General features: G+C 40.1%; 1 protein-coding gene across 2 annotated transcripts in view; it reads right to left on the bottom strand.

Moving 5' to 3' along the window:
* agps (alkylglycerone phosphate synthase) overlaps positions 1-24187 on the bottom strand; it is a 32931-nt gene extending 8744 nt beyond the window's left edge. Inside the window, exons 1-19 of one of the 2 annotated variants that reach the window (XM_061691479.1) lie at positions 23971-24187; positions 21612-21701; positions 20187-20277; positions 19988-20108; positions 19823-19897; positions 17473-17544; positions 17067-17146; positions 15900-15980; positions 14535-14660; positions 14227-14335; positions 11315-11442; positions 10770-10821; positions 9477-9553; positions 9277-9389; positions 4833-4902; positions 4150-4211; positions 2816-2905; positions 399-498; positions 255-312 (exon numbers count right to left, since the gene is read on the bottom strand). In XM_061691479.1, coding sequence (XP_061547463.1) covers positions 255-312; positions 399-498; positions 2816-2905; positions 4150-4211; positions 4833-4902; positions 9277-9389; positions 9477-9553; positions 10770-10821; positions 11315-11442; positions 14227-14335; positions 14535-14660; positions 15900-15980; positions 17067-17146; positions 17473-17544; positions 19823-19897; positions 19988-20108; positions 20187-20277; positions 21612-21701; positions 23971-24167 — 1792 coding nt within the window. In that variant the 5' untranslated portion in view covers positions 24168-24187. Of the gene's footprint in view, positions 1-254; positions 313-398; positions 499-2815; positions 2906-4149; positions 4212-4832; positions 4903-9276; positions 9390-9476; positions 9554-10769; positions 10822-11314; positions 11443-14226; positions 14336-14534; positions 14661-15899; positions 15981-17066; positions 17147-17472; positions 17545-19822; positions 19898-19987; positions 20109-20186; positions 20278-21611; positions 21702-21840; positions 22462-23970 lie in introns of those variants that run through there. The other variant, XM_061691480.1, reaches the window with a different exon arrangement.

The following is a 24187-nucleotide window of genomic DNA, read 5'->3' as shown; positions in this document are numbered from 1 at the left end:
GGGTCCAGCCAGTTTATCAATATCTGTGTAACACGCATCTATATAATAATGATCACAACAATAGGTACACCAGCACAATCTAAAAATCTCTTTACATTGTAGTTGTCGTTTGTAGTTGCGTTAAATAGCTTTTGTACTGGCTCTTATTAAATTGCAGACAATCTTGAGGCTTGTGTGTGTGTGCTGTGCATACATATAAATGCTTCAGTTACAACATTCCATGCAAAATAATAATCCACATCAGCTTGTCCTACCTCCATGGTGATGCGATAAACTCCCTCCGTTGGCAAGGATCTCCTCTCTAGCAGCATGCTGAGGAAAAATAAAATCTCACACTTTAATCATTCCATCCCCAATATGGGAGCATATTTGTGCTTCGGGTGGAGTAAATAACGCACTTCCACTTGTTCATACACGTGCACTGGATCAGCGAGGCCCCTGTAGTTGAAGGCAAAGTAAAAGTACACACAGGCACCGGCGTCATATGTTTGAGTTACCCTGAAAAACAAAACATGAGAATTTAAACATCTGCAAAATCAATGAGTAAATGTCTTCAACTATGGCACTGACTCCAAAGAATTCATACTCTATATCTGATATTATGAGATTTTACAGCTATAACAGAGATTTAAGAGTAATGCATCTGAGCTTGATTGGTGGAATTTTCAAATGGAAATCTGGATCGGATCCAGATGAAATTCAGCTTTACTCTCCAGAGACATCTTATTTTTTTAACATGAAAGAAAAAAATTGAGGCCAGCATGGTAACAAAGCGGTTAGCACGTGTACATCACAGTCGAGAGGTCCCGTGTTCGAATCTCAGGCCCATGTGTGGTGTTTGCATGTTCTCCCAGTAGTTCTGAGGGTTTTCTCCGGGCACACTGGCTTCCTCCGCCATTCCAAAAACATGAATGTTCAGTTCAGTTTTCCTGACTACATTACTGACTGAATATTCCCGAGAAAGTCAATGTAAATGTGAATGGTTGTTTGTCTATATGTGCCCTGCGATTGGCTGACGACCAATCGAGGATGCACACACTCAGCCAAAAAGTCAGCTGGGATGGCCTCCAGTTCATCTGTAACCCTAAGGAGGACAAGCACTATAGAATGAATGAATAATATTGATAATATGGGGGGGGCATATCCTGCACGCTGCATCACTTTATGTGGCGAGGTTTGGGGTTTGCTGTTTTCATTTTGAAGTTGAAATTTTTCTTCACTTTGTAACAGATATGACAAGCTTTTTTTTCACCAAATCTCTTCTTTACAAAAACTGAAGTTGTATGCTTACATGCCACAGTTTTCCATGAATTCCCATTTCAAATTCAATTTGTTGTTAAAAATACTATAATTATCAATAGCAGAGTTGATTGTGCATATGTAATATTACAATGAGGTGACTACACTATTATTTGTTTTTCAGTAATATAATAGCCCTCTGAGGGGCCGTGACAAAAATAAGTTTGACCCCTTTGATTTAAATCAACATACGGAGAAATGTCTCGATAAGAAAACCAAACACAACATTACCTATATGCGTGCCTCTAAATAAAAAAGGTAAATACGAGTCCTTCGGTTTAGAGTCTCTCTTGTGGCCTCGCTCCCCGTCGAGGGCAGAGCCCTTGTTCATTTGACATGGCCCATCTCCTGGCACGCTGACTGCTCCAGAGGTTAAATAGACAAATCAATCATGTGACAGACTGCGGCCAGGAAATGAATAGCTGTGGCATAATCAGGCTGAGGCCTAATCTGTCCACGAGCATAGAGCGGCCGCCTGGCTCTCCTCCGCCGCCTCGCCGTCAGGCTCTGGCGAAGACTCCCCGGCTCTATGTGCTACATCCAAACATCTAAAATGGCTTGATTATTATACTTAAAGAAGCACTAAGGAATATAATTTTTTTGATTTGTTTGACTTTAGGGCTACTTTAGCAGTTAGGAAGTGTCATTTACTTTTAGACCTCTGTGCTAAAATGCGAGTGTAGTGATAAATATGACATGAAGCATCGAGCATGGTTCACCAATATCGTACAAAGTAAGGAATCCAGGGTTTGCACTAGCAATCACGCAGATAGATTTTGAAAATGTTCTTTTGAATTCATAGTTATATAATAGTTAACAGTTATTACATACTATTGCTTTAAGGAGACATATATGGTCTCTGTTGTGCCTCCGCACCCATCAATTATGAATTTAAACAAGCAAGTAAATCTTTTATCTGCCAATTTCTGAACAGTGCCTGTGAGCAGGCCATTCTGCACTAATTTACATAACGCCTCCACACTGAGTTTATCCGATCATGACATGGTAAACTTGCCGGGATGAAGATCCAGAGCTACTTTCAAGCGATGTTTTTTTTAAAAAAAAAAAATTTAACCTGGGGGCTAAAAAATAATAGACGCTACTCAAGTTGCTACTCAACTGGCTATTATACCTGCAGTTTATGTGGCGGAGTAAACTGTCACCTCTAAAAACAAGCTAATTTCAGCAAGAAAATAAATATGGTGTGTAAAATTTCCTCTCATTGTTGATCTTAAAGCTATTTTCACAAATGCAAATGTTATTAAAGAACCTGGGAACTGTTTTCAATTGTGAAAAAAATGCATTATGTCTAGCTGATTTTGTACAGCAGACTTAAGTTCAAAGGAGGAAGCTTTACTTTAATCTCAAATGTAACGATGCATCACTTGCAAAATTGTCAAAGATGGTCATTAGCGCCTCCCCAAAAAACAGCCCGTGCACTCTTTGTTGCAGGGAGCACACTTGGGGACCTAAAAAACTACTGATACAATCCAACAGAATCACACAGCAAATGTACCTGCATGTGGAATACGGAGGAAACTGGACTCCTTTGTCTTTACACTCTCCAACGATGCGAGCTTTGACATTCCGGCAGATGTCCAGAACCCTGCAAGTGAAGAAAAATATTCAAGTTCTTTCTCTTCATTGTGGTAAAGAATGCATATGAACTACATTTGGCAGTACAAAGATATTACAAAAGGGGTACGAGGAAGTGTACTTGAACATGGAGACCACTGTGGGAGAGGTTTCCAGTGGTTCGGAAATGGCCGCCAGCATGTGCAGCTGTGTGGGGGATGTCTAATGAGCCGAGCTCCTGCGCTCGCCTCGGATGCTTGCTCTCCCCGTTTCTCCCGTCACGCGTGTTACGCAACGTCGGGGCGACAATGGCAACAAGGACGAAAAGTGGAGCACACTCCAATCGGATGGGACTTGAACGTGTGGCTCATGTTTGGTTTAAGCAAGTGGGTTGAAATACAATGGAACAATTATTTCCGACTTCTGCTGCTGTGCATGAAAGACCTCAGCATACCTCAGGAGATCTCGCTTTAACAAGTACCAAAACTCTTGCTCAGTGCAAACTTTTTAGGCTTTTTTTGTGACAAGAGGTCTAAGAAGAAGAATAAACTGTATGCCAAAACGTACATGATGTAAGCGGTGACATACAAACTCTTGTATGGCAGTTAAGACTGTTAACTTGTTACTAAAAACATTACCTCGTATTAGTAACGGTAATATGGTAAAAGTTTCAGGTCAACCCAGGAAAAGATGATCTCTATTTGCATTATTTCCTTTGGGGTAATGTTTGTATTACAGCGACAGAGCCCTCACTTCAACATAGTTTCTTGGCACCAAGATGCTACTAGATGAAGCAAAAGTGCATTTATTATTATTATTATTATTTATTTATTTTTTAAATCGAGTCGCAAAGATGCAGGGAACACCGTATTTTGCAATCTGAACAAATCAGATATCTATAGGCATCCAGGAACTATTTGTGGTCAGCGTTTGACCTTCCACTGTGATCAGGGTCCTCGATTTACGCAGGTCCCAACATAAGGTTTTGGGGTTACGAAAGGCACTCACTGAACTTGTTTGCACAGCAGTGTAAGAGTACGTCATGCAGCCACAAGAAGGATATCTTAGTTATCCCTGATTTATATATAAGGCCAATAAGTGTTTTTCCTCCAAATATTTACTGTAATTACGACCTCACTACAATATTAGCGTAAAAACACAACTTTGTAAATGGAAGACCCCCTTTATTGAATGTCCTGATCCAAGTGGCTGTGGGGAGTATTTAAATGTGACGTGTCTGGTGCAACAAAGTCACCACCACCATTGTGTATTTACCTGTCCCAGGGTACAGAGGTCTCAAACGACTCCCCTATCACATAGTAGTCCATCCCCAAGTCCTGTCCAGAGAGGAACATCAACATTGTACATGCACCTATTGAGGTATGTCGAAAAAGATATGCTTCGACAAAACTTCATTTCACTAAAATGTTTAGTGGGTTGGGACTTGAGCAAAGGAGCATCCCATTAAATATTCATCTAGTTAGATTTGAGTGGGTTGTTGTTGTTCTAATGGCAAAGATGAGGCATACAGGTGGTCTATCCATCCATCCAACCCATCTATCTATCCCTCTAACAAGCCATCGATCATCATTCTTCTATCTATCTCTATCACTCATTTATCCGTCCCTTTCCTTCCACTTTTTTTCTTTTGCTCTCCTTTTTTATATTAAAGTCTAAAAGAATGTATTACAATTGTGGATTAGCCTTTAAATGCTACATGGGTATTGGTTTAAAAAGAAAATAATTTGTAATACTCAAAATCAACACACTCCAGGGTGGTAAAAAGCCTGACAATAAGTATGACCACATCAAATCAAGGGCCTTGAGGTCACATTTTGCAGCCTCCTTGTGTTCCTCTCTACACTATCTTCTGTCTGAGGCCCTGCCCAGCTGCCCATCAGCTCAGCCCGCGTAAAAAACAAAACAAAACAAAACAAAAAAACAGAATGGTCACCCACCCGGAGGTAAGCGATGACAAAGGTCAACATGTAGCCCCTTTGCCCATTGTCCTCTCCGGCTGCCAGGCCTCTGGAAAAAAAGATAACAGGGTTAATATTCAACAGTGGCTTCTTTGTGAGCCGCTCTCCCAGCAGCTGCTTGCGAGCCCGTCAATCCAACAATTTGCAGATCAATGGGGCCGCGCTGTGTGCGTCGCCGCAGGTCAGCCGCACATCCATCACCTGCGGTGTGTAATCAAATTTTCATCTAGCACCCAAACTAATCAGGCCAAGCTCATTAGAAAATCGCTATATCGATTCATGCTGTTTTCCAACACCAGAGGAAAAGATCCCTCAAAGAGGTGCACTTATCCATCACTGGCACTTGATCGCCTTTTACTGGAAATAATGCAATAAAGCGGAAGAGGCTCTGTGCACCTGCCAACTTTCTTATGATGCAATTGTTGTGTATCAAAAGGTCAGTCCTCCAGCTCAGCCAATAGCAATCTAATAGTCAAAAACAATCAATATCTCATATTGCAGCGCCTCCTTCTTGAAACAAATAATACACAAACTGCTTTTTGCTACTCTGAATTATTTCAGTCCCATGATGCAGGGGTAAAATAACGCTTACTTGTATTTATTTTTTTATTTTTTTTGCCAAGGTGTCCAATTGGACTTTGCAGGGGTGTAGAATCATAAAGGTGATGTGTTTCTAATATGACTGTCAAAGTTACTGCGACAACTTTGGAGATAAATTGAAATAATGTATCGCGTAAAAATTAACGCAGTTAAAGCAGTTTTATTTACTTCCTGTGGTGGCTTACGCAAAACCTCTGCTCACATGTCGCAGCGCATTTTATTGACAAAGAATGGACTCTGCAGGTAGTTGCGCTTACTGTGAGTAAAACAGAAGAGCAGCACTACGCTGAGGTGTGCACTAACCAAACAAATGGGAACTAAATTGCAATTCATAAACCTTAATGAGAGAAAATGATGCAATTAATTTGTTAAACATTTTTATGTACAAATTTTAAATAGATGTCTAAAAAATAATAGCCACTTGTAATAGTTGTTGTGATGAGCTATTTAAATTGTTCTTGTTTTATTGGTTTATTTGTCCTTTTAAAAATAAATTTTATTTGCAATGGGGGTTGAATCATTTTGAGTAGTGTATATACTACAACCCCAATTCCAATGAAGTTGGGACGTTGTGTTGAACAAATAAAAACAGAATACGATGATTTTCAAAACATGTTCGACCTATATTTAATTGAATACACTACAAAGACAAGATATTAATGTTCAAACTGATAAACTATTGTTTTTAGCAAATAATCATTAACTTAGAATTTTATGACTGCAACACGTTCCAAAAAAGCTGGGACAGGGTCATGTTTACCACTGTGTTACATCAGCTTTTCTTTTAACAACATTCAATAAACGTTTGGGAACCGAGGACACTAATTGTTGAAGCTTTGTAGGTGGAATTCTTTCCCATTCTTGCTTGATGTACAGCTTCAGCTGTTCAACAGTCCGAGGTCTCCGTCGTCGTATTTTCCGCTTCATAATGCGTCACACATTTTCAATGGGAGACAGGTCTGGACTGCAGGCACGCCAGTCTAGTACCCGCACTCTTTTACTACGAAGCCACGCTGTTGTAACATGCAGAATGTGGTTTGGCATTGTCTTGCTGAAATAAGCAGGGGCGCCCATGAAAAAGACGTTGCTTAGATGGCAGCATATGTTTCTCCAAAACCTGCATGTACCCTTTCAGCATTAATGGTGCCTTCACAGATGTGTAAGTTACCCATGTCATTGGCACTAACACAGCCCCATACCATTACAGATGCTGGCTTTTGAACTTTGCGTCCATAACAATCCGGATGGTTCTTTTCCTCTTTGTCCCGGAGGACACGACGTCCACAATTTCCAAAAACTATTTCAAATGTGGACTCATCGGACCACATAACACTTTTCCACTTTGCATCAGTCCATCTTAGATGAGCTCAGGCCCAGAGAAGCCGGCGGCGTTTCTGGGCGTTGTTGATAAATGGCTTTTGCTTTGCATAGTAGAGTTTCAAATTGCACTTACGGATGTAGCGCCAAACTGTATTTACTGACATTGGTTTTCTGAAGCGTTCCTGAGCCCATGTGGTGATATCCTTTACACATTGATGTTGGTTTTTGATGCAATGTCGCCTGAGCGATCGAAGGTCACGTGCATTCAATGTTGGTTTTCGGCCTTGCCGCTTACATGCAGTGATTTCTCTGGATTCTCTAAACCTTTTGATGATATTATGGACCGTAGATGATGAAATCCCTAAATTCCTTGTAATTGTACATTGAGGAACATTGTCCTTAAACTATTTTCTCACACACTTGTTCACAAAGAGGTGAACCTCGCCCCATCTTTGCTTGTGAATGGCTGAGCAATTCAGGGAAGCTGCTTTTATTCCCAATTATGGCACCCACCTGTTTCCAATTAGCCTGCTCACCTGTGTAATGTTCCAAACAGGTGTTTGATGAGCATTCCTCAACTTTCTTGCCACCTGTCCCAGCTTTTTTGGAATGTGTTGCAGCCATAAAATTCTAAGTTCATGATTATTTGCTAAAAACAATAAAGTTTATCAGTTTGAACATTAAATATCTTGTCTTTGTAGTGTATTCAATTAAATATAGGTTGAACATGATTCGCAAACCATTGTAATCCGTTTTTATTTTTGTTTAACACTATGTCCCAACTTCATTGGAATTGGGTTGTTCAACAGACCAGTCAGGTTTCAATAATAAAATATGTATGCTAAATTAATAGCGCGCTTGCAGTGTGAATTAAAGTGAGTATTAGCTTTCTTGGATCTCCTTTGTGGAGATGTACCTAATATGTGGCAAAAGAGTATATACTACATTTTCAGTGTTTCTTAATCATCTTACTGTTGCACTGTAGAATGTGTGAAAAAAATGGCCCAAATCTTTCCAGTCTGTACTGTGACGTGACATAACTTTAACTGAATGTTTCAAATTGGCCTAAATCATCTGTGGAGCATCCCAGGGAGCCTGATGTGTAGCTGATTCTCCCCCCCCCCCCCAGCGCCCCCCCCCCCCCCCACAAATACCTCATTGATCAGCACCCACAAAGGCGGACCTGGCAGGAGGACATCCACAGGTGATCCATCACCACAAACCAAGACAAACAACTCAGCGCAACACCGAGCCCAAATCGTCCTTTTCACGGTTACTTCTACTTATGGCTGGTGAAGTGAGGCGAGTGATTTCTTTTGAGGGTTGCATGACTAGAGATGTCTGTGTACTGTTGATGTTGTGACATATGAAGGAGTCATAGGACTAAACTGAAAAGAAAGAAATATTAAAATGACAAAAAAGTAATGTTACAAAAATAAAGTAATGTCACAAGAATAGGCTAGCTGTATATTTCTGAGAAGAGTCATAATGGAGACGAAGTCAGAATTTTAAGTAATGTTTTTTAAATGAACGCCTAAAATCCCACATGAAACAACAAAAAAAGACAGACATGTAGCTGTCTTTTTCTAGAAACCTTTCATATCAATTAGGTAAAAACATTAAGTATTCATAAAACACTTGAGACTGGAACAAACCCAACAAACGGTGTCAAATATTTGTCAAACTATCTTGACAAAATCCTCATCACAGGTCCATGCATGAAATGCATTAATTCACAAAATTATAATTCATATTCCTGGAAAAAGTAAACTATTCTTGTAATATTTCAACTTCATTCTTATAATTACTTTTTTTGTATAACTTCTTTTTTTCTTTTCAGTATACAGTTTTGTATGAGTTTTTACAGTATACATGCCAGTCCAAATTTAGAGTTATGCGCCTTCAGTGTAATATTACGTTGAGCCTCAAATGAGCTCCAGTAATAGTGGTCATTCCCACAAAGCAGAGAGAATATATGTATGTAGGTATTGCTGTATGTATGCTGTTTGTATGTGTTGCTGCTCCATGTGTGTTAAAGCAGCAGCTGTTTGAAGCTTTCTAATTACCATAACATCTATGCTCATTTCTGTTCGCCGGTCTCTGGCGTCTCACATTTTATGTTGGCATTATTAAGCATGCAGACTTTCATTAGACGCGATTACATAGTTTGGTTGAACATTTTGGTGTTTAAATATAGAATGTTTATTTCTCTTTTGTTTTATGGTAAACTTAAACTTGGTGTGACAAACAGCTTGAAGGAAGCACAATTAACCTCTTATTTGGAGAACAGTGTGCATGAGAGAGAACAGGTGCTAAGAAATAGTTGTGTTTAAAGTGTAAAAATATATATATTTTTAAATTACACTGTCTCTCTATATTGCAGATTTATTTCGGGTAGGTCTAAAACGTATCCCCTGCAATAAACGGGGGTTCAGTGTAGCCCTATTGCTCCTTCATAGTCATGTGCTTTGCAGTGAGATAGAGAAGAGGAGGAAGTACTGACCCAAACATTGCGGCAATGTCATAAACTTGCTTCTCGTGCTGCAGGACCTTCTCTCGGTCTCCCTCGAACAGCAGGGTAGCCACGCACAAGCGGTTCTGGTCGAAGCCTTTGAACTGAGGATTTAAGAGGCCGAGGTTCATTTTTCATGGGAAACACTTGGAGAGTGCCTCCGACACTGAGCGCTTGTGCTCGTGTTTTACCTTGGTGATGTACAGTTTCTTTAGACCGTCCAGAAATGAGGTGAAAAGTGACGACACTTGAGGCTTGAGTGCATGACCTGTGGACACACCAGTTAAGGGTTAGCCATAAAGACGTGGACGCCAAGGAGGATTTAGTTTCAAACATTAGTCATAGTCTTATGCTTGCACCTTCCAGGAATCAGTGAGAGCTACCGGTCAAGAGTTATTTGGGCTCTCCAACAAAAGGAGGAAAAATAAACGGCAACATTTGAATAACTTCACAAGGGGCCGGTAGTTGCTGGCGACATCGACTATAAATCACAGCTTTCTGAAGGGAAGCGGAGTTGACGCGGCGATATCAGTCTTCTTCACACACATTTTTAAAATTTATTTATTTATTCCTGATCAGACACACAAAAGGTGCTTGCGGACAAGCAAAATGAGGACGGCTATCAATCAAGTCATGCGTGATGTCGCGGAGACTTTACAGTTCATTTATTTCTCCCTGTGCATGCTCCACTCTCTTCATCACTTAGCGGCCTAATTTTGTCCACTTCGAGGTTTGACTACGTGTCTTTACTTCTGTCAGCAACCTCACACTGTTTAATTAATAACAATATTCAGTGAGACATTACACCCAGGCTGTGTATGATTTTGCTCTTAATTCCCTCCATCCTCTGTTCTTTGCTCCTCCCTTTCGCATATAAAAGCTCAGTGATCGTGACAACAGTCTAATTTTTCATATTGAATGCGTAGACAGGCAAGACTAAATTACATGTGTAGTCCCCATCTGAGGACTTGTGAACGCATCAATTGGTCGTACTCAACATGATTAAAAGTGTGAAAGAAGCCACTAATAAGCCCGAGAACGTATCAAGGAGCCATGAGTTACAGTTATTAGTAGGAAACGTGGAAGCTTCATCTAGCTTGCTTAATGCTCAGAGGTGCCTACTTGGTGAAAAGCGGAAATCTAGGCAAGATAATGAGATCCCTGGAGGCTGGGGGAGTTCTACTCAGATCTCTGGTGATGCCAGATGCATTGGCCAGACCTTCAGGAACAGCATCATAAAACTTCAATGGAACGACTACCTCACTTGGGCCGAGAGCCTTTTTTTTTTTTTTTTTTTTATAAATCTCATTGCAGCTCATCTTCAGGTGAAATAAAAATACAACCAGTGCCATTCATTGATGTAAAAAAAAAGAAGGTTATGTTGCTGGTTTAAATCACAAATTGGATTTTAAAAAAGTGATATTCAAAAACATGAGTTAAAGTGATTTGCACATCCTCTGTTAAAAGGGTCCATCAGAACTTACCAAATTTAAATTGCTCATTATCCATAAGTCGAATTGATGCAGGAGCACACCTCTAAAATAGCAACAGACAAAAGGAATGATAAAAGAATTGAAAATCAATACAATTTCACATTTACAAAAAAATCAAAACATCAAACAAAAAAATCCTCTTGCATTGAGACATTTGGTTTCTTGTCTGGATAAATCTGTAAATTATTTGTAAGATTTTAACTGATTAACCAAAAACTCACCCAGCACCTGATTATAAAATGTTGAAAAATGCTAAAAACTTTATAATACATGGCAAGTAGAGTTCTGATTAAATATTGTGTAAAATCATCTTACCTTATGTATACTTTTAGGCTTGTAATAATAATAATAAAAAATTCAGAGTAGGTTTTACATTGACAGAGTTGACATTACAAATAAACATTATTTAAACATGGGTAAATCACACTGAAAATATGACCAAGTCAAGTGGGTACACACAAACATATATATATATATATATATATATATATATATATTTTTTAAAATAGTTGTTTAGTTCAATACTGTAAAGTTACCTGTTTGGCAACTTCTCGAAGACAAGCGAAACCCTTCTCAAAGTTGGGGAAGACCACCGAGCCGTATTTCTGATAATCTGGCAGGGGCCGAATCTTCATTGTCACCTCAGTGACCACACCCAGGGTTCCTGTAGAAAATCACAGAGAGATTATGAAAGGACAACAAGAAGTAATTTAGGGCCAGTTATTTAGCCGATCCTAGTGTTCCTTAAGCTTTTTTTTTTTTTTTTTTTTTTTTTTTTTTTTTTTTTAAAACAGGGATCTGGTAAATGTCCTGAGGGTCCTTGTGGTGACCTTTGTCTCACATTTCACAGGGAGGGGTGGGGGCAACAAAGATTTATCAGTGAGGAGCATGAGGAAATAAAGCACGGCTCTCTCAAAGGGAAGCAAGCTCAGAGCTGCAGCAAATATACAGATACAACTAAACCTCTGACCTACCTTATGACCCCAAAAACTCCTCATTAGTTGTTGCACGAGACAAGAAGCCACTTTGCACGCTTGAAAATTTGAGTGTATGAAATATTGTGGAGATAATACTTTCAAAAAGCAGACAGAGAATCACATATGGAAAATGTGCTTTGGAGTCGGACATTTTGGGTCCAGTATTTGTTGGAAGAACTGTTTTTGCTGGACTACAGCAAGTTTAGACAAGCTCACACCACATTGGCTCTCTTAGTGCCCTCAACAAAAGCAACTGCACTTCTGAGGCAGAGTCTGCCTTCAAGATGATGTTTTGTAACATTGTGGTCACAGTACAACAACGTGGCTGCACAAGTGGAAGAGCGTGAACAATACTAATTTTTATGTGGATTTGAAATACTAAATGTGACAAATAAGATTGTGTTTGTGATTCGTCTCACTGCCATCTTCAGATTAGTTTTACGGAAGACTGGGACCTAATGATCACCTTTTCAACCTAAAAATTATTAGACCTTTTATGAAAGAAGTGGCAACACTACAAAAAGGTACATTCTTTACTGCAGGCTGTTTTCAGAAATGGAAAACATTTACATTCAACATATTCATATCAGAAAAAAACAATAGCATTCCAAATAAAATTTCCAAATAAACTGAAGCTAAAATCTCTCATTATGTATTCTGCCAGGAGCGGTTATTTTGGACAAATGTTGAGTTGCTAGTAGCAACTGTTGCAGGCGCAGTTCATTTGCAGATAAAGAAACGTACTTTCCTCAAACAAACAAAAAATTATCAGAGCAGTCTGTCAGTATTAAATGAAAATGTTCTTTGTTATATCTGCCTGTGGGGTCTTCTTATCTTGTACTGGTGAATCTTTATGATTGTGGACTCACTTTGAGCCTAATTGCTGCTCACTTTACAATGGGCATGTGTAAAAGTCAAGTTGAATCTCTGATCACATGCAGCTCAGCAGTTAATAACATGCTCTGCGTTGCTACAGACATCGTCTTGACGAACACATACTCCTATTAGATGAGCTTCCTCAGCCTATTAAGGCCTTTAATGAAGTCTCCAATGTGACAATACAAGACACAGGCTCCTCCCCAGTGGCTCAATGGTAAGCATACAGCCAATTTACTCAAGACCCACAGGCTCCTCCCTCTATTGCTTCTAATAGGGACGGGGTAGAAAGCGAGAGAGGAGGTGTTTGTGTATGGGCAGATTAAATAATTTTTACTGATGATTAGCAGGATTACTCTTTAAAACTCTTTAATGATGGGATGTTGACAACACTGTCCCTTGAGGAGCAACCAGAATAAAAACAATCTGTACCATAGTACTGTAAATAATTATCCGTTACAGTGAACCCCCATTTTTCGCAGGTGTTATGTTCCTGATCGATCCGCAATAGGTGAAAATCATTTTCTTTTATGTAGTTTTACCCCTCCACATGATTTAAACACATTGAAATTTAATAAAGCACTTTCAACTTATTAAAACACACTATTCAAAAGAGACTAAAATCTATTTCAATACAAAAAGACAAATTGCAAGCTTAAACTGTATCAAGTATACTGCATGTATTGTAGTGTCTGGGTACATGCATTTGCCTTTAAGAGGCGGGGCCAGGTGGGGTGGCGTGTGAGTTCGGAAAATCTGCGTGTGAGTGTCTGGACCAGAGCTGTGGCCGACAGCAGCTCCTGTGCGAGTGTGGTCATCGTCTCATGAGTGTTTTACTGGTCTTCTGGTGTTCAATATGTGGCTGAAAAGTGCAATGGCAACTAACTAATTTTCTGTCCAATATGCAAAGGCATTACAGTAAAGTAAATCCTCCATATTTGCAGTTCGGCATTTGCAAATTCAGACATTCATTGCTAATTTTTGGAACCTATCCTCAGTTACTCACTGAAAAACTCTCTTATTCATTGTTGCTGACATCTGACATGTTGAATGACATCTTGGTCCCAAGGAACTAGGTTGAAGGGAGTTGAGGAGCTTCATTTGGACAAAAGCAGTACTTTGCCGCCATCTTGTGGCATCTACAGGAAATTATAAACTTTTTAGGAGACGGGTCAACCACTGTGGGATTTTTGCAATTCACAGCAAGGCCTGGTCCTAATCAGGTTCACTGTGTACTGTAAAAGTCCATAAATAAAATTATCATTTATAAATATATGAATGTATATTAATGCAGTTAAAGGTTGTGGGACAGTGAATTTGAATTAGCTAGCAGAGTAGAGTTGAAGGTTTCTGTGCAAGGCAACTACATCGGTGTTAGTTTTGATATCACATGCAGCTAGTATACTGTAGATAGTTGTACTGCAATGAACAAGCTCAGTCAGGGACAGTCAGGTCAAGGACAGGGCACTGGAGACGTGTGGGTAAGCATGAGAATAACCCTCATGTTGCCGCTTTATCTTACAGACATGACTAGACACAGCTGCAAACGTGCCCAAATGCCATTACAGCACGATGAAATAAAAACATGAGCAGACCTTCAGATCCCATGATGAAGTGGTGAACGTCCGGCCCTGTAGACATACGGGGGCCCTGACAGCTCTTCTCAATTACCCCACGTGGAGTCACCATCTTAACGTGGACAACCTAGTCCCACCATGGGAAGCAAAAAGAAGGCAACATGCTGTGTTTAGATAGAAATATGTTTTCCCCTTTTTGGTTTACAAATTACAACCATAACTCCATGCAATGTGGGACAACTCATGCTGCGGTGCGTTTATTTTAGGGAACGTGAACAAAAATAAATCGTAAATTGTTTGATTCCTATGAAAAGATGAGCACGCACCAGGTCCTCAATGTTGCCATAGATGTTCTTCTTCATGCCTGATGCTCTGGTTGCCACCCATCCCCCTACTGAACTGAACTCCATGGAGTCCGGTTCATGGCCCGTGCAGTAGCCGCTCTCGTTAAGCTGACAATCACAAAAGGAAGCTGTTAAAAGTACAATCAAGTGCAAATTTGTTTGCATTTTATTGTATATTTGAATACAAAACTTTTACTACTATTGTTATTGTGCATGGATAATAATTCAGGTTGTATGATGTCATGTATTTTAACAACATGCTGCAACTTTATACTGTATATCATTTCATGAAGGAATTGATTACATTTAAAGATTTTAAGCAAAACCAGTAAAAAATTTTACCAGTTAATATAATAAAATAACGGTACATTCACAAATGTTAGTTCTGTCATGTTCATCAAATGCTTTAAAAAGACAATGTGAAATACTTCATGTATATATAAGGAATATTAATTGAATTTGAAAAAATATATCTTCAAATTATTACTGATTTTTATGTAACCTGTAACTTATGTAACATTTCAAACACAGAAATCGTTTTTAATTATATAATAATTATATACATGTACAGTGCAGTATAAGATGCATTTCTTCATTATCATCAGTCATTGATGTTCCAGGACAAATTACATCATTCTACTGAAATCTAGTGATGCATGTGGCATCCATTTTGACTACAGTTTAAGCAACCAAATGTGGTTCCTTGCCAAGTCAAAATGAGCTTACGTGTCACTGCTGTGTGGGATGAGGAACTTTAGTAAATGCCCTACAACGTCCACAAGAGGGCCTCAAAACAAAATATGATTTAAAGTCCATCCATCCATCCATTTTCTGAGCCGCATATCCTCACAAGGGTCGCGGGCGTGCTGGAGCCTATGCCAGCTATGTTCGGGCAGGAAGAGTACACCCTGAACTGGTTGCCAGCCAATCGGAGGACACACATAAACAAACAACCATTCACACCTACAGGCAATTTAGAGTCTTCAATCAACCTAGCATGCATGTTTTGGGGATGTGGGAGGAAACCGGAGTGGCCGGAGAAAACCCATGCAGGCAGGGGGAGAACATGCAAACTCCACACAGGCGGGGCTGGGATTTGAACCCCGCTCCTCAGAACTTTGAGGCAGACGCTCTAACCAGTAGGCCAATGTACCGCCTGATTCAAAGTCCTGGATTTGTATTTCTAACATTGGATGATGACAACTTAGTACTCCATCAAAGTGGCCCAGTCTAAAGGCAGAGGCGCCTGCAATAGATCCAACTCATGCAATGTTAAGCATCAAACATCAACTTTTTAGGATTTTGCATTCCCGTCTTTAAGCACTCCAAAGACATGACTGCACTCACCAGCCGCTCCAAATCCTGACCAATGATGCCAGCTTCCAAGTGGGCAGTTAAATTTTTCTCATCTATCCACAGAATTCGGTTCTGCATGGAAAAAAAAAAAAACAACAAAAAAAAACTGAATAGTAGTGCGGGCTTGGCGCCGCCATGACCTTGTGTGTGAGACAAACATGCACAGCGAGGCCACAACATTCAACATTGCATGTGGGACAGAAGCATAGTTAGTTGCCATTGCACTTTTCAGCCACATATTGAACACCGGGAGACCAGTAAAACACTCATAAGACGACACTCGCACAGGAGCTGCTGTCGGCCAACTCGACAAGGTTAAACTCAATTTAATATATAATTTCAAATATGTGCCTCTTATTTGGACCGCTAAGCACTGGGCTCTGGCCTACCTGCAGGGGGTCACTGCGCCCCCTCCGTGCCATCAATTATACTGCAGAGGTAATAAAGTTTAGGTTCCTGCTTTGCTGCTTCTTTCACACACCGGCGCCACCTCACCTCCAACCTCTGACCTCAGCAACAAACCGCTGCTGGGACAGCAGCGTATTTATCATTTTCACACAGTTCAAAGGACAACACTGTACTGGAGATTTGCTGTTCTATATTCTGTTGTAAAAAGGAAACATTATCGTGTTCATGTGAGAGAGCTGGATTTACATTAAGATTAATGGATGCTGCCAAACTATTATATTTGTGTTATGCTGCTGGCACGTTATTGCACTTATGGAATGTAGTTGTTTTGCCATTAGGTTTAAGATGGTGGCTTTGTTGCGTAAAGGAAACGTGGGGAATGGCTATTAATTAGTTGTTGTTTTTAATAATACTAAAAGAAGAGGAAGTGTTAATTTAATTCAAACAGCAATTTGGGAAAAAGGAGTAAACAAGGGATTCATAATCCAGCCATCAGGTTTTTTTTATGCGCTAGAAGAAAACATTTTAAACACTGTAATAATAGTTGCAAAGTCAATTCCGACTTGAGATCAATTGTACAATTATTTCATGTAAAATGGCATGGATGAAAATGAAAACAAACCAAAAATAATGTTTTCAAAGTGTAGGGACTCATAATGGCAGTATGTACGTTTATATGTATGTTTAGACGCTTTGAAGGACTTTGTTATTGCAAGGCAGGTATTTAGCCACTTACTGTACAGTACATACCATCTGAGAGGTATCCAGAGAGACAATACAGCGAGCTTCATCTGCGGGACACTCGAGAGCACTGGAGACGCTTGTGCCTCCTGTATGAGATGGGTTGGGACACACACACACACACACACACACACACACACAAAAACAAGCAAATTGACTGAAACACTCAAATGTTTTTTTTTTTGTTTTTTTTTAAATCTTTAAAATTGAGGAAAGCTTGATAAATTAAAGCCTTATATTGTAACTGTTTGTAATAATAGTGCAGAAAAAGAAGCAATTTTATTAAGTGGTATAGTCAGTGGCGAAAGCAATAAAAAAAAAAATTTACCGTTATCGTAAAATAAAAGTACATATTTATTATAATCAATTCCTTTTCTATCTGCTCAACAGGTTGACTGGTGCGTTGAAAACTCACCTCCGTACGGTATTAAACAAACGTTGTGTTTGCATGCCAGTTCTACAAGTTTGACCACATCATGGTGGCAGTCTGCAAAGACACAAGACCCCATCTTCAAAATTGAGGTCATCATGATAGCTGTATATTACCAAATTAACCTCCTCGATTGCAAACATAAATTAAGTCTCATAGGACATTCTAAAATAAATGAAATATGACAGAGGTGACAAATTGCGTGTTTATATTGGCAGAGCCATTAGAGAAGGAAAGAACAGGAAAACCGGGTGTGGATTCATTTGCCAGAGGCTTTTCCCAGGTGGAGTGCGACTGCATGAAGTGGTGCTCTTTGTGGTGAGATGAACCGAATCAATACAAATGTGTTGCTGCCAATAACAGAGCCCACATCAGGTCAAAGTTAGTGGGGGGTGGATGCACTTAAGCAGGCTAAAGTGTTTTTGGCAGCAGCGAGGAATGCCTGCAACCTGATGCACCCTGCTGACTGACAGACACGAGACACATAGTCGCTCTTAAAATTAACATTTTAACTAAATTAACCAGACTCAAAATAAACAGCTTGGCTTGGAGGCACACTGTACAACGTAGGTAAAGTATTTAATGGAGTTGACGGAACAATTGAATAATTGTTCATAATAATGAAATAATAACCTCTGTAATCAATGACTGCTGTGATCTTGCATAATAACTATTATTGAAGCGTACATTACTGTATATATCAGAAGATTTATTTGCACTATCAAGATACAAGGTTTATTCTGGATACAAGGCAACGAAACGTAATGGCATCCTGCACAAGCAAATCAAACTCCAAACAGTTCTGTTGATATTTGACACAGGAAAATATAAAACATGTATAACCTGATTTTTCATGGCAAATTTAAATTACTGCCAAATATCCATTCAGGACTAGATTACATTAAAAATTAATATTTTACAGCGACATGGTAATTTAACTGTCATTTGTAAATGATTGGCACTATTTTAAAATTTTTATTTGGTTGTTTTTTTTATGTCTTGTTTTATAACTTCAAATACCCTTACAAAACAACCTGATGAAACCATCATTAAAATCAAAATAAAATGTGCAAAACAACTCTGCTCGATATATTTTCCATGCCCGTACGCAGGGCTGCTAAAAAGTACAGGGGTCTCCAATCTTTTAGACAGCTACTTTGACTGAATGAAAGCCTCCAGTCAGACTCGGGTTTTATGGATATGATGGGTAACATTAACTATACCATTTCATTTACAGAATTCTCCCTGTGCTTGCGTGGGTTGACTCCGGGTACTCTGGTTTCCTCCCACATTCCAAAAACATGCATGTTAGGTTAATTGAAGACACTAAATTGCCCTTAGGTGCGAATATGAGTGTGAATGGGTGTTTTTCTATGTTTGTTCTGCGATTGGATGGCGACCAGTCCAGGGTGTAACCCGCCTCTCGCCTAAAGCCGGCTGGGAAAGGGTTCGGCACACCCGTGACACTAATGAGGATAAGCGGTATAGAAAAGGGGTGGATGCACTGAATTTACATTTCAAGATCTCCACTTTGACACTGAATGTATAGGGGGTCCTCAGTTTCGTGCCTATGGTGGCCACCTACTCCAAATTTGTACATCGGAATGTGCCGTAGTCTCTTGGGTGTGATGGCATTGTATTAGCCATGATAAGAGACCTCGAGGAGTCAGAATCATCAGTGTAAGCCAAAAGTGGATGCCAATCATCGTCCATTTGACACTTCTTATGAAGCCTACACTCACCCATATTAATATCCATCCATCCATCCATTTTCTGAGCCGCTTCTCCTCACTAGGGTCGCGGGCGTGCTGGAGCCTATCCCAGCTGTCATCGGGCAGGAGGCGGGGTACACCCTGAACTGGTTGCCAGCCAATCGCAGGGCACATACAAACAAACAACCATTCGCACTCACAGTCACGCCTACGGGCAATTTAGAGTGTCCAATTAATGCATGTTTTTGGGATGTGGGAGGAAACCGGAGTCCCCGGAGAAAACCCACGCAGGCACGGGGAGAACATGCAAACTCCACACAGGCGGGGCCGGGGATTGAACCCGGGTCCTCAGAACTGTGACGCTGACGCTCTAACCAGTCGTCCACCGTGCCGCCACACACACACACACACACACACACACACACACACACACACACACACACACACACACACACATATATATATATATATATATATATATATATATATATATATATATATATATACACACACACACACACACACACACACATACATATCAATATCCCTGCTTCAAAAAAAGATGATATGAAAGAATGAATATGGCACCGACATAAATGACACAATACGACTTAAAAACTCACTGGGCCACACCACCACATCTGGAAGGCGACCGAATCTCCCTTCTCGCATGGCAAAGATCTCATGTAAGCAATGCCCTGTAAAGAACATTGGAGGAGTGAGCAACTACAGCACACGTGCAAAACATAAGACACACTTGCAGAGGAAACCGAGCTTGTGAGTGTTACCGTGGCTGCGAAATACACGGTCCTCGGCATCGTGAGAGAAGGGAATACCGGAGGATTTCAAATCATCCATAAAGGGCTTGTTAAGAGTGGGCGCTTGTATGACGTTGCTGTTCAGGAGGGACTGAGACAAAACAAAACATTGTTATTTACTTTGCTACAGTTACTGTGGACAGAACAACAATGGATGAAGAGCACTCACTGTTGCCGGAGTTTTGTGCTGTAGGCTGGCTCCAAATGTGCTTTCAAACCAGTCTTTCAGGTTAGGGATGATCATACCACTTAATCTATATCTGGATTAGAGATCAGGAGGAAACATAGTCTGACCAACTTTCCCCCCCCCCCCAAATTTACACAAGAGCGGTTGAACAACATCCTGTTTTGTTCGATTAATTCCCTAAATAGTGTACATCTTCTTATGCATGTCACTCGCATTCTTCCTGGTCTCAACAGCCACTTCTTTAGGGACGACTCCATAAGTATTATATTATACAGTGTTACAAAAAAAATAAGAAATCATGTCGTAGTCATTTAACATAGTCAATTCTCCGAATGATCTCAAAATCTTTCGTGTGGGATCGCATTTGATTGCGCATGGAATTTTTGTTTATTGGTCACATTATGAAAACAAAGCCCCCTCCTGTTTTAATCCACAAGCTCAGTGTTTCTGAAACAATTTATGCAAAGTACCACCTTAAAACAAATTTGGCTCTCCAAGTACCATCATAATGAGTAAAGACCAACATGACAATATCGTAGCCTAAGTGTTCATTAAAAGAGACAGAGGTTTTGTTCCTTAAAAGTATATGTAATATTATTATAAGCCACTGTAACATTAAGCACAGTTTGAACATTAACAGTATGCTGAAAGGAAATTAAAAAAAGAAAAAAATTATTCAATCAAAATGTATTTCACAAAAAAAGTTTAATAAAAATTGGACTTAATAAAAGTTTGAAAACAAACAGTTTTAAATGATTAGTGCAAATGTATTGTACTTAAATGTTAAATGCAACTGAACTGTACTTAAATGTACTTTACTGGATTTACAAAAAAGAGGTAAAGAGGTTAAGATACTGTAAAATTAGCAAAGTCTGAATATTCAATTCCGTAATTATTTTGTGTACCATCGACACTGGTAATCCATGCACCTCACTTTGAGAATCACGGAACCAGCAAAAGGAGTGGTATGTGACATTGATACGCTTTCTTCAATGGACGCGTAAACTGAGCCACGGTCTCTTCCCGGACCCAAACTGGAAGTTCCCTATTGCCTTTGTAACAATCCAGACATGTAAATCATTACAAGCATTAGTTGTCCAGAAGAATTTGAGCAAATCTCCCATTAATGTGCAACTATGGATGGGGAAAGCATGATGATCACTGTACAATTGCTTACACATAATAGCCACTAGATGGGAGCAGTGTGGTGTCACTAGGTTGAGTGTAAACTGGCAGGGAGGGCTGCTGATGAAATGATTGATGCAACACGCCCCAAGATTGCAGTTACATGAGAACAGGAGAATCCTGCCACACGATGGTCACGTGACAGACAGACAGTGCTATTTGGCCTCAGGAGTCATTGTTGAAGAGGTACAAAAGTGGTGTGTTGCTAAACTGTTACTGTACCTTTTGCCAGTAAATTCTGCTTGGCCTTTCTTATTGAAGAGGAACCTGGAATCACTATAGCCCCAACCGTTCCATTTCATAATCTCCTGCCTAGAAGAAAATACAATAAAACAGTGACATGATTGGTGGTTAATGGTTAATCGCAGGATGTTACAACATCCTAAATAGTTCAGGGGTGTCATTTAAAGCAATAAGACATGCCAAATACGGCGGACGATCTGATACCCACTCTCAAAAAGGCTGACGTCAGTGTAGTCTGATTTTATTCAGCTTTTCAAAACTTTCCATCCCATTCAAGGTGGGCCTTTTTATCGTTGTGCAACTTAATAGTCGGAAAAGCAGCAGACAGCCACACCTACTATACTCTTTGGAGACATTCATGGACATGCTCCGAATATACACTACAAGCTTTTAAAGTTTAAAGCCCCTGAGGTTGTACAATTGGCAATTAGACCGACATTTTGGGGGAAAATAAATATCTTAAGCTGTACGAACAATCATCATCAGCAGCAATATGTTGAGGCTAGAGATCTTCGATACCAATACAAGTATTCACTCTTGAGTACTAATAGTTTTGATCCAATTTCAGTTAACAAAATGACATAATTGTGAACAAAGACCTTGCTTTTTGTCACATATTATGATGCGCCAATGTGTAAAACTGCTGCAGTGTAGCGCGAGCTACTGGTGAGGAGGACTTACTTGATGTCAGATTTTTTTGCCTTTAGTATCGGTGGCTGGTATTAGCAGCTGATACCCTGAAATAAGGCTGCTATCAGCCCGATACCGTTGATAAGTACTGGTCCATCCCGAATTCAAACATTATCGCCCAGGCAACAAGGAGGAAGCTGGCTAAAGTTTATTCATTGAACATTCATATTTGTGTTGGCCTTCAAAGAAAAAAAAAAGGAATTAGCACCACTGATTTTCTGCAGGAGATCTAATGCCAAAGTTCAGGAAGATCAAATAAACTTAAGTAAAAAGGTAGAGACTTGATTGAAACGATACTTCCACCACAAAATGATAACAATCTAGTACAGAATTTAAAAAATTACTAGATGAAAAATGACTATTTGGGGGGAAAAAATGACACTTTCCAGACTTGAAACAGGAACCAAAAAAAGCCTTTACAACAGCACTTCACACAAACTGAGGGGGTTTTACCCCTAAATGACTGTGCTAACTGTCCAAAGCCTAAGCGGAATTTCTCAAACAAACACTACCTGAGGTCACTGACCTCACAACTACCAATTAAACTAGTGATGCGATGTAATACTGTATAGCTTTCTTTGCCGAAAAAGAGAAAATGAAAGGACAGGAGGACTTCACCTGATTACATATGCAACTCAGCCAGGTTTCCTCCACTTACTTGTCTGTCATTAAACAAGACAGTTCAGCCAGCATGTCATGACTGTTTTCCCCTGACACCACTTACAAACTAGCCACACTAGAATGCAAACATGTAAAGATAACTACATAATAGGGAAAGGGAAACTTGTTAAACTGGAAAATGATAAGATGACTATCATAGAATATCAAAAACGGTGTTGAAAATTGGATCATGTAGTTTGGGGGAATATTAAAAGTGGCACATCTAAAAGGGGGAAATAACAGTTGTAATTTATTAGTTTTGTAGTATTGCCACAATGTTACACTGGTCAGAACATTGTACGGTGAAACGGGGTCAAATTCTTTATTACACTCAACGGCAGCTGTCGAAACCGATTTGACATTCGATGACAGCTCAGCCTGCGCGAGGTTCCTTAAATGCAACTCAGAGGCCCATAGGTTGAAAGTCAGACCACTATGACTATTAGCCAATCAGATCAACCGAAGAAGCCCAAGTTGTCTTCACTGACTCACCTCTCTGTTGTAAAACAAATCGCGCAACATAGTACAGCGCGTGAAGAAACACTCGTTGTAAAATATGCAACTATAAACCCCATTACAAAAACCTGGTACTGTATTTGGCGAATGTTCAAGTTACTTTTAAGCGCCACCAAAAGCTTCATGCATTATTCGTTGCCAATTACTCATACTTCTCTTAAACAGAAAACTGGAAAGTACAACAAAACTAACATTATTGTCTCTCCGGATGAACGAGATAAAGATAATCGAGGAATTGCACGAAGCCGCACCCAGCCAGTATCCAACCAGTGCTAGCAAGCCAGCAATCACTCTTCCCTAAACTGTTTTTCCGCGTCTCACTATGGAATTTGTGCTCGTCTGAAAGGTAAATAAATCACATATAAGGTCACCGCCGCTCCCTCTTTTCGGCTTTTATGGCGCTAGTTGCACAGCTTATGCTACAGGGGATGCGTGGACCCTCCTCAAGCCCCGCTCCATCACAGCCTTGTACCTCCTCCTCGGCATCGTCCTCGTCTCCTGCCCGAAGACATCCGCCTCGGCCCCTTGGGCTTTGCACTCCGCGGCTACAATGGCGGAACCGCTATCCGCCGTTGCTCGTAAATGCCCTGCAATTAACGTCAGCCTCTGCTGAGCGACCCGCTGGCTATGGGAGCCGCCGCCGCTGCCGCTGTCGCTGTCGGACGCCATGCTGCTTCCGTGTTTGTGAC

Source organism: Phycodurus eques, chromosome 12 (assembly GCF_024500275.1).
Source record: "Phycodurus eques isolate BA_2022a chromosome 12, UOR_Pequ_1.1, whole genome shotgun sequence".
Taxonomy (NCBI): domain Eukaryota; kingdom Metazoa; phylum Chordata; class Actinopteri; order Syngnathiformes; family Syngnathidae; genus Phycodurus; species Phycodurus eques.
Note: the sequence above shows the minus strand (reverse complement) of the source record. Positions and strands in the feature narration are given on the sequence as shown.